This window comes from Callionymus lyra, chromosome 11 (assembly GCF_982586985.1).
Source record: "Callionymus lyra chromosome 11, fCalLyr1.hap1.1, whole genome shotgun sequence".
Taxonomy (NCBI): Eukaryota; Metazoa; Chordata; class Actinopteri; order Syngnathiformes; family Callionymidae; genus Callionymus; species Callionymus lyra.
In genome coordinates this window covers 5,828,648-5,839,787 of record NC_141828.1, presented here as the reverse complement: position 1 = coordinate 5,839,787, position 11,140 = coordinate 5,828,648, and the positions used below count along the sequence as shown (strand labels likewise).

General features: G+C 41.0%; 2 protein-coding genes across 3 annotated transcripts in view; one reads left to right on the top strand and one right to left on the bottom strand.

Annotated features, from left to right (window-relative positions):
- The window catches only part of shld2 (shieldin complex subunit 2), a 13,057-nt gene extending 11,358 nt beyond the window's left edge, over nt 1–1,699 (bottom strand). For both annotated transcript variants that reach the window (XM_087803393.1, XM_087803394.1), the window contains exons 1-3: nt 1,416–1,699; nt 681–841; nt 30–619 (exon numbers count right to left, since the gene is read on the bottom strand). In XM_087803393.1, the coding sequence (XP_087659519.1) occupies nt 30–619; nt 681–825 (735 nt within the window). In that variant the 5' untranslated portion in view covers nt 826–841; nt 1,416–1,699. The remainder of the gene's footprint in view (nt 1–29; nt 620–680; nt 842–1,415) is intronic.
- A 32-nt stretch (nt 1,700–1,731) lies between these two features.
- Nucleotides 1,732–10,840, top strand: LOC148069040 (glutamate dehydrogenase, mitochondrial-like). The gene is made up of 13 exons (XM_087803395.1): nt 1,732–2,221; nt 4,270–4,350; nt 7,566–7,621; nt 7,689–7,752; nt 7,812–7,906; nt 7,998–8,177; nt 8,955–9,092; nt 9,171–9,308; nt 9,386–9,466; nt 9,533–9,656; nt 9,730–9,821; nt 9,900–9,962; nt 10,024–10,840. The coding sequence occupies exons 1-13, from the start codon at nt 1,852–1,854 to the stop codon at nt 10,141–10,143; spliced, it is 1,602 nt and encodes a 533-aa protein (XP_087659521.1). The 5' UTR covers nt 1,732–1,851; the 3' UTR covers nt 10,144–10,840.
- The last annotated feature ends 300 nt before the right edge of the window (nt 10,841–11,140 follow it).

Genomic DNA, 11,140 nt, shown 5'->3' with positions numbered 1-11,140 from the left:
CTTGGATCTGGCCTGCATATCCACCTGACCTTGACCTCCTTCAGGTGGCATGGATGAACGACAGCCACCAGGATCGTGTACCGAGCGCCCTGACCTTGGCAATGGCTCAACAACGTGGTGGAGTTTCTTCCGTCAGTCTGTGGTCCTTTGAGTTTGGATGGCGAGGGTCTAGAGTTTTGGGCGCCTGAGGGGAGGACGGGCTGCTCCGCCTCTTGAGAGCACAGCAGGCCATCAGTGGTGATCTCAAGGACGACACCTTCTTCCTGCACCCGTGGGGCACGAGAGCCCGAGGGAACCTCAGGACTAAAAAGTTCCGGAGTACTTGATGAGTCGGAAGGAGAGGTCTGTGTCAGGCAGGTCTTAGTGGGGGTCCCTTCATGAGCACTACACTGACCCTTCAGAACCATGGCGTGGCTCTGAGTCCACGTGCTCAGATGTTCCGTTTGTACAGACAAAGGCTTGTTCTCAGGAAGGAGCCGGGATTTTAGATCGGGTGCCAGATCAGATATGGGACTTTTTGGATAGGAGAGGTCCAGGTATTCCTGCACCATGTCTGAAGATAGATCCTCCGTGGACACGGCATCAGCGCCAGGATTCTTGCGGTACGGTCCGTCCATCTCTGTGGTGAAAAAAGACGAGTATTAGGGAGCAGAAAAGACAACAAAGACTTAAGGTCTGACCTGAACGTGGTCGCAGTCGTCCATCGCTCCAGTTGAGGTCGACACTCCTCCAGTTGTCGGTAAGACGTTCCTGGTTCTCGGACTGAAACAACGAGGCAGCAGGAGGTGCTCCCAAAAACACATGGACTTTTTCCTGGTGACTCATGCTGAAAACAAACCACCTGACACGAGAGAAAAAGGAAAACAACTCAGTAAAACCCAGAAGGAACTCAACGTGAAATAAGTAAGTAAGTAAGTAATTTGTATTTATAGAGCGCTTTTCCAGACGAGGGTCACAAAGCGCTTAAATAAACAAAACAATATTCAATAAAGTATATACTTTAAAGGTCAGGATAAAACTGATAACACAACAGGAGTTCCAGAAAATCAAGGAAAAGCCTGAACAAATAAAAACGTCTTAAGATGTTTCTTAAAGGAGTCAGTAGATCCATCAAGCGCAAAGAGAGAGGAAGATCGTTTCAAAGCTTAGGAGCAACAGTCTGGAAGGATTTCTCTCCTCTGGTCCGGAAGTTCAGGAACCATCAGTAGATTCTGATCCACAGACCTCAGAGCCCGAGCTGGGGTGTAAGTCTGGATCAGATCAGTACATCTCTACCCGTCATTGAGACAAACGTGCTGATTTGAAAACATGTCTTACATTCATTATCTTGTTATATAGCTTTACAATAAACAAGCCACCATGGTTAGAAAACACACACCTAGCACTCAATTTGTAGAATATTTTGTTTTGTTTACCTCACTTTAGTTTGAAAGGTATCGACCGGAACCTCCCTGTTAAACTTCCGCTCGTGGTAAAGGCAACAAAAGTATTAAAAACACTGATTTCCACAAAGTTCCTCGCGTCACATCCAACTCCGTTAGTGAAAATAGATGATTTCGGTTCGAGTTTTTTCCCGAGAAGTTTACATTGTGCAGTTTTACACCACCTTCGCCGGGGAGCTAATGCTAATGCTAACATAACACACATCAGTTTGACAACTATCAATCAAAGCGCGCACCCGCGCTCAAATGAGCGTGCATGTGCGCACGCGCCTGTGCGCGCGCTCACACAGGTGTGCAGGTGGGCGGAAGAGGCGGAACCAGCGGAACCAGCGACACTTCCTCGACTCGGGCTCACCCGCCGCCGAACCTCCAGGAACCAGCTCCGTCTCCACTGAACTTCCCCCAAAAAATGTTCCGGTACTTGGGAGCAGTTTCGAGCCGGTTCGCGGTCGCGGACTCGCGCCTGCCGGCGGTTCTGGGTCGTGTGCGCGCCTACAGCCAGAACCCGGACCGGGACGACGACCCGAACTTCTTCGCCATGGTGGAGGGGTTCTTCGACCGCGGCGCCGCGATCGTGGAGGACCAGCTGGTGGAGGACCTGCGCACCCGGGAGACGCCCGAGCAGAAGCGGGAGCGCGTCCGCGGGATCCTGAGGATCGTGAAGCCGTGTAACCACGTCCTGAGCGTCTGCTTCCCCATCAAGAGGGACAGCGGCGAGTGGGAGGTGATCGAGGGGTACCGAGCCCAGCACAGCCAGCACCGGACCCCGTGCAAGGGAGGTGAGTCTGGAGCCAGAAAGTTTCTCCAAAGAAGATCCAGATCCTCAGAGTCTTGTGAAAGTCAAGTTCAAACGAGAACTAAAGTCAACTTTGAAAAATCTTGTTAATACTGTGAAAAAAAAAAGTCAAACGCATAAGATTCCAAGAAAGGGAAGAAGCTAAAACTGGAGACATCCGGAAGTACCATAGGAGGTAAACAATCTTCATGTCCTCCTGGTGGTACAACTTCAAGTGGCAAAACAAGTATATATTAGTTATTATAACAAGTATAAATGAGTTATTATAACAAGTATATGTTGGTTATTATAAAAAGTATATGTTGGTTATTATAAAAAGTATATGTTGGTTATTATAAAAAGTATATGTTGGTTATTATAACAAGTACATATTAGTTATTATAACAAGTATATATTACTCATTATATCAAGTATATATTACTCATTATATCAAGTATATGTTGGTTATTATAACAAGTATATGTTGGTTATTATAACAAGTACATATTAGTTATTATAACAAGTATATATTGTTTATTATAACAAGTATATGTTGGTTATTATAAAAAGTATATGTTGGTTATTATAACAAGTACATATTAGTTATTATAACAAGTATATATTACTCATTATATCAAGTATATATTACTCATTATATCAAGTATATATTACTCATTATATCAAGTATATGTTGGTTATTATAACAAGTATATGTTTTTATAACGAGTACATATTTGTTATTATAACAAGTTTATATTAGTTATTATAACAAGTATATATTGATTATTATAAAAAGTATATGTTGGTTATTATAACAAGTACATATTAGTTATTATAACAAGTATATATTACTCATTATATCAAGTATATATTACTCATTATATCAAGTATATATTACTCATTATATCAAGTATATGTTGGTTATTATAACAAGTATATAATGTTTATTATAACAATTATATATTGTTTATTATAACAAGTATATGTTGGTTATTATAACAAGTATATGTTGGTTATTTTAAAAGGTATATGTTGGTTATTATAACAAGAATATATTAGTTATTATAACAAGTATATGTTGGTTATTATAACAAGTATATGTTGGTTATTATAACAAGTATATATTAGTTATTGTAACAAGTATATATTAGTTATTATAACAAGTATATATTGAGTTATTATAACAAGTATATATTGGTTATAATAACAAGTATATAGTAGTTATTATAACCAGTATATATTGGTTATAATAACAAGTATATAGTAGTTATTATAACAAGTATATAGTAGTTATTATAACAAGTATATATAAGTGTAGCCATTCATCACATTATCATTTATGTATCTATGTTTATACAGTGGAACCAAATGTTCAGGTATTATGATGTTTTTTGCCATTGCTTTCTTGACGAAGAAAAGTGATCTCTGTTCGCATCTGTTATATGGACATTTGGACTTCTTTAAGGACCCCCCTTGTAACTCCAAAAAATACATTATATTACTTTAACTTTTCATGTGTTCTTGAAACTAGCTTGGTTTGTTTAATTCCCTTGATAAGGGGCAATGAACTCATGGCCAAATCTGTCCCACCAAGTGATGTCATGTGTCCCGTTATGTTTATGTTGATGGTTTAAAAGAAGCCAAGGAATAGATGATCATGGTCAACAATCCTGTTGAGACTTTCTATAAGAAAAATGATTGAATTAAAATAAATGAATTTGATGGGACACCCATGATGTAGGTGCTAATTGTGATTTTTGTAAATGCTTATAAAAGTCAGAAATGCAAAAAAAACTTTCACTTGACTAAAGATGCGAGTTTGTGCAACAATCCTGTTTAACCTATTGACTCGTCCATGCATCAGGAATGACACACAAACGAGTAGAGCGAGCCTCAGGCTTCGCCCTCGAATGGAATCCTGCCTATCAGGTGTTTACACAGACGGTATTCTGCTCCTTCTACGATCGTATCCCGGCAACAAAACTATCGACATGAAGACGGAGACGAGTTGCACCCATTAAGACGATGTATATTTTTGCTTTTGTTTTTCAGGGATTCGTTACAGCACGGAGGTTTCTGTGGACGAAGTCAAAGCCCTGGCTTCTCTGATGACGTACAAGTGTGCAGTCGTAGGTGAGCACACGCACACAAACTCACTCACACTAACTAGTTGTAGCCCTACATTGTTGTTTGTAAACTAAACTCTTCATATTTAAGGTTTAATTAATATTGGGCATAATTAACAATAATCCTAACGGTTAAGTTAGACATGCATGTTCCAGGAGTGGACTGGATAACTTGGGTCCCACATTTTAAGTCTTAAAGGAACTCGTAGTCCACTCCACCAGACAAAGCATGTTTAACTCGGTCTGAGTTTGTGGGCTGACTCGCCCGCACACGCCTTTCCAGCTCTGCCCACATGTTTGCAACGGGATAAAGATCAGATGCTCTGTGATGGCCACGCCAAGAAACTGACTTTCTTAATCTTCTGTGGTGTTAGTTTGTTGGTATGCACAAGGTTGACGTGCCATTTACACATAATTAATCCGGAAATTGGAATCCTCGACGCAGCCAAACGCAATATAAGAATAAATAGAACAGGCGTTAGGTTATGTTAGGTTAGGTTAGGTTAGGTTAGGTAGAACTTTATTGATCCCTCAGGAGGTCTCCTTCGGGAAATTGTTTTTTTTTCCAATTATCCAAAGTAAATACAGTCATTTTTCATAAAAAAAATAATCAAAATAAAATAAGAACAAAGAGAAATAAAGAGAAAGAACAAGATGATACAATCTAAGTCTAAAGATAAGAAAAAGAAAAAAGACAAAGGATACAAAGACTAACAAAGAACAGAACATCATGATACTTTTACTTCACTCCTGCCCCCGAACTCAGAATTGTACAATTTAATATCACGAGGAATGAATGAGTCCTTGAGTCTATTAGTGTTGCATCATGGGAAGGAGGATTCGTGCACTCATTCTGCTTCTCTGTTCTCTGAGGACAGTGTTCAGAGGATGACTGTCATCATCCATGATGGACAGTAGTTTGTTCAATGATCTCCTCTCAGCAACTGTCACCAGTGAGTCCAGCTTCAACCACAGAACCAGCCTTTCTGATCAGTCTGTCCAACCTGTTGACCTCCTCTTGGACACATTTCCACCCCAACACACCACAGCATAAAACACTGGCCACCACAGACTGGTAGAACATGCTTTAGTGATTTTATTCCTTATAAAAAGGTTTAGGTTTATTTTCAGAACATCTAAGTTCTGGTAGATTTAACTTTAAAATTGCCTCTAGGTAAGATTTACCTGAAGAAAGGGGACACCACCCTTGTTTTACAGTGCAAGGGAAACTATTAAATTTACGTGAATAATTAATTAATTGGCCTAATTAATTAACTATGAAACACTGGTTTTAATCAATCTCATTTAACTGAAGTTTACTACTTTTTGTCGTGATTATCTGTTCTTTACTGAGTAAGAGGCTCTTAAATTGACCGTTAATTACACCAGAATAGAAATGCGTACAACGACGTGACGTTTTATACATTTATTTAAAAAGGGATGAATAATGAATGACAAAAATGAGTATGTTATGGTAAGTTTCGGAACCGAGAATAAAAACGGGAAACGAATCGTGTACGAAATCTTACTAGACTACCCGCATATTAAACAACCCAGAGACAAATCAATTTGTTCAAGATGAAGTGATCAGCTTCTTACTTGACGGTAGATATTGAATGGAGGTTTAGGCAGCAGCTAAGGAGGATGAGGATGAAGGAGAGGATGATGAGGAGGACAGTCAGGAACGAGGGGATCAAAGTTCTTTCGACGAGGGGACCAAGCGGTCCGATGAATCACAGTATCGGCTTCCTGGTTGTAGACACCTCACGCGCTGAACGCCTGGAATGTTCACTTCGCTGAGGGAAAGTCTTTAGGTCAGGAACACTTTCTTCTTACGGGAGGTAAGGATGATTCACGGGCTGCTTTTTCTTGATGGAGATTCGCAGTCTGGGAGACATGCTGCGAATATTGGAATAATCGGACCGGTCTGGTCGAGATTATTAAGAAACTCACAAAACTTTGAGGCGTCTGGAAGGATGCTGGAAGCGGGTCCTTCAGTGCGGTCCTCAGTTTGGACTTGCAGGAGCTCAGGTCAGGAGGCCGGAGATTGTCTTGAAGGCAAAGTTGGTGATGAACCAGTTTATCACGCGGGTGGTGATAAACTCTGATGTTAAGAGGTACACCCTGATGTTAAGAGGTACACTCTGATCTTTTGGAGGAAACAACACGAATTCTCTAAGTTGAACACAGTTCTTATGTTGAAACTTCGTGATCGTAAAAAGGGGCAAACCCTTATGATTGGTTGACGTTTCTTCGGCGGGAAAAGGGTCCTTCCAGACTGACACCTCCTCCTCCTTCTTATCTCTCCAATTGTCTTTTCTTCTCATCACACAAGAAAAATCATATGTACATTAAAAATGCTTTAAAACGATGTTCTTTCTAGATTATTTTCCCACGGAGCGCAGACATTAAAATAACACCAAACATGACAAATTTAGAGTAAGTATTACAAAATGAAGGTTTTGATAATGATTCATTAAATTCTTATATTTCATGTGATTTCTTTCTTCATTTTGATAACTTCAAACACCTTGCACGTAGCTCCATTCACTTACAAGTATATTTCTTTAAGCAGGTAATACACATTTCAATGAATATTATCCAAGACACACACACACACACACACACACATTTTGCCTGTGAAGACATCTGTTAGCACTTTCAATGTTGATTTGCATCTTCACCGACTCTGGGTCTGCAGGAAGCCATAAAGTCCTTGATCTGATTCTTGTTGGTCAGAATCTCACGTGAAGTGTTGAACTCTTCGGTCACTGAAGGTTTAGCTTGATCGTTCATCAAACTTCTAATCCTCCTTGCTTCGGGAAGTTGGCTAATGGACTTTATTGCCCTGAAATTTCGCTCCTCTTGCTGTGATTACTCAGTGGTGGAATTCGAATCCGACCTGGTGTGGTGTTGCCTTATCATCGGAAGAATGTTGACACAGATCCTGAGGAGTGTTTGACCTTTCACAGATGGTTTCCAATGAAGATAGTTCATTACAATGCAGAGGAGCTTCCTGCAGATGTTAAATGTGGTTGACATTTGTTGAGGACTTACATTTCTGCGCCTTATAGGTTAGGTTAGGTAGAACTTTATTGATCCCTCAGGAGGTCTTCTTTCGGGAAATTGTTTTTTCCAATTAGCCACAGCAATAAAGCAATTATTCCTTATCGAACTGATCGGGTACAATCCGTGCTTTACTCACGTCTTTGATGATTCCAGATGTTCCATTTGGTGGCGCCAAAGGTGGAGTCAAGATTAACCCAAAGAAATATTCGGTGAGAACATTCCGTTCCTTGTTTTTTAAGTTTGTTTGTTTAACGAGCCTGACGTCGTGGTGTGTAGGACAACGAGTTGGAGAAGATCACTAGAAGATTCACCGTGGAGCTGGCGAAGAAAGGATTCATTGGTGAGCAACAGTTTGTTGACGCTCAACAGACACGAGTTAAAAACCATCTCCGTCTGCAGGACCCGGTATCGACGTTCCGGCTCCAGACATGAGCACGGGCGAGAGAGAGATGTCCTGGATTGCCGACACCTTTTCCACCACTATGGGGTATAATGTAGGTTTAAAGTGACATCACCGGGAAGGCCTGGTGATGATTGGTCGATCCGTTTATCCATCTATCTCTTAACTAAGGATGTGTCTCGTAGGACATAAACGCCAACGCCTGCGTCACGGGGAAGCCCATCAGTCAAGGCGGTATTCATGGTCGGATCTCTGCGACCGGGCGCGGCGTCTTCCACGGGATTGAGAACTTCATCAACGAAGCGTCGTACATGAGCAAGCTGGGACTGACCCCGGGATTCCAGGACAAGACCTTTGTTATCCAGGTACAGTTAGTCCAGATACGGTCCAGTCTGTACAACTTAAAGTTGTTACAAAGCACGGCTAATTTATCCTGCCACGAAAGATATGTCAATACCAGCCAGTGCCATAGTACTTGTTCTTGTTCTTGCTTTCATGAAACTTCAGTACCTAATATTGTCTGCTTTGTACTGGAAACCTTGTTTCCCCAAAGGAGATCTCCAGTGGGATTATTAAAGGTCAATCTAATCTAATCTAATGAGGAAACTTTAAGTACAGCAGCAACAAGATGAACACTATAAAAAACAAAGTTAAGCGTTGCACTTTAGGCTATAATAAAATTTAAAAATAGGAATTTAATAAAGTATACTTTTTTCCTCCTTCAGGAAGTTGTTTTTCCAGCTCACAGCAATACAGGCGATAGATTAATGAAAAAAGAACAAGAACAAAGTGCAATAAAAAGAAAGTGAAAGATGACACGTCTATGTCTAAAGATAAAGAAAATAGATCAAAGAAATATTACAAAGATTAACATAGAATCATCTTTTCACTCCTGCCCCCAAACTTTAGAATTAAACAATCTATTAGAACGAGGAATGAATGAGTCCCTGAGTCTATTAGTGTTGCATCATGGGAAGGGGCTACATATATAAACATATGTACACATGTACAGGTTGCACATATTAATATTGATTATTTCACAGTGTTTCTGAATAAACATTTACGCCAAAGATACATTTCCTTGTAACTTTTTCATCTTTAAATTCATTCATTTTTGACACGTTTGCCTGTTTCGTCCTCAGGGATTTGGTAACGTGGGTCTTCACACCATGAGGTACCTCCATCGGTTTGGAGCCAAGTGTGTCGGGATTGGAGAAATCGACGGGAGCATTTGGAACCCGAACGGAATCGACCCAAAAAAGCTGGAAGACTACAAATTGGTCTGTGTCTGTTGTTTAGTTCAATCTTTGTTGCCATGGAGTGGACCCCGAAAGTCTTACCTGGATCCATATGAACAGGCTAACGGGACAGTTGTCGGCTTCCCGGACTCGACACCTTATGAAGGAAGCATTCTGGAGGCGGAGTGTGATATCGTGGTGCCTGCGGCTGGAGAGAAGCAGCTGACCAAGAGCAACGCCAGGAAGATTAAAGCAAAGGTGAGAGTTTTGATGAAACCTGATGAAGTAAATGGCTCCCCCTGGAGGTCGATGTGTGATGATTCTGGTTCTTGCAGATCATCGCAGAGGGAGCTAACGGGCCGACAACACCTGAAGCTGACAGCATCTTTCTGGAGAGAAACATCATGGTCATCCCTGTAAGTCAGGATCCGATCTTGGTTTGAGGAAGTCACGAGTGACTCTTGATCGTTGTCGTCTTGCAGGACATGTACCTGAACGCAGGTGGAGTGACCGTGTCTTACTTCGAGTGGCTGAAGAACCTCAACCACGTCAGTTACGGACGACTCACTTTCAAATACGAACGCGACTCCAACTACCACCTCCTCAGTGAGTATGAAGCTCCTCCTTAGCTCCTCTGTTGCTCCGCCACGTTCTCCTCCTGATCTTCGTTCCTCTCCAGTGTCGGTGCAGGAGAGCTTGGAGAGGAAGTTTGGGAAACACCAGGGATCAGTTCCCGTCGTTCCTACTGCAGAGTTTCAGGCTCGTATTGCGGTGAGTACACGTTTGGGTTCATCAGATCTTCCAGAACTTGTTATCGGATGATGTTGGACCGTTTTTTTCCTCCTCCAGGGGGCGTCGGAGAAGGACATCGTCCACTCGGGGTTGGCCTTCACCATGGAGCGTTCGGCCCGGGTAAGCATCGACCGACTCTCACCGTGTGATGAAGTGTAACCGCTCTTTGTTTCGTCTGCAGCAAATCATGCGAACGGCCAACAAGTACAACCTGGGTCTGGACCTCAGGACGGCGGCCTACGTGAACGCCATCGAGAAAATCTTCAAGGTCTACAGCGAGGCGGGCCTCATCTTCATGTAGACCCACAGGAACGTCTGGATTCTTCTTCCAAAGAAGTAGTTTCTTCGTGTGAAAGGGAAAATTGTTACATAAAAATTGAAGCTTTTACAAAAGGTAAAGCTTCCGGCAGGTCAAGGTGCTTCGCTCTCGGTTACATTCTCTGTTCAAATCCTGTTACTTCTTCATCGGGACGTGTCAAGAGTTCAAGGAAAACATCATTTCATCTGATTTATTGCTTCACAATAACGTGTTTATGCTTTTAAATCTTCCGCTAAACCGTTTTAAACCTTGTTAATGTATTAGTTTATTGGCTAATAGTTGGCTTTAACTTATCTTATAAGACATGCCTTAATAATCCTGAACGCACCAAAGATTCTTCAAAGGCACTTTATCAACACCAAACGTTTGCTTTCTTTCTATTTAGGACCTCTCAGGTTTAAAGGTTTGCTTCTTGTTTACATTTCTGTTTACATTTAAATGTTTACTCGTCTTAAGATGCTTAAAAAGAAACTGTTTTGAGGAAAAGCAACATTTCATTCAACGACTAGTTCACTTTTATCAGTCTTACACGATCTCACATCTTTCTTCTTCTACGGCAAACGCCTGGACTTTGACCGTCGTGTACGACCTGAAGAAATGACACTAGACATGGCTGGCATAAGATTGTCTTTATTTCCAGATCCTGTTTTAAATAAAGATCGGTTGGTTTTTTTTCCTATCAGAGAAATTTATTCTTTCTTTAACTTTGATTTAGTTTGTATTTTGAATGATTCTTGAGTCGTTAATGAATAAATAGTAATGTTGAGTTAATTCAACATTACTATTTATACATTTACTCGTTCATTAACGACTCAATATCCCAATTTCTGTGAAGAAAAACGCCAAAAAAAATGTGTTTATGAAAGAACATTCGTGTATTAATGTAGAATAAAATCCAGACTGAAGTGTGAAGGAAACGCACTGGTCTGGTGCTAATAATAAAGTCAGATATTAATAGTTTTAATGGACTTTCAGTCTG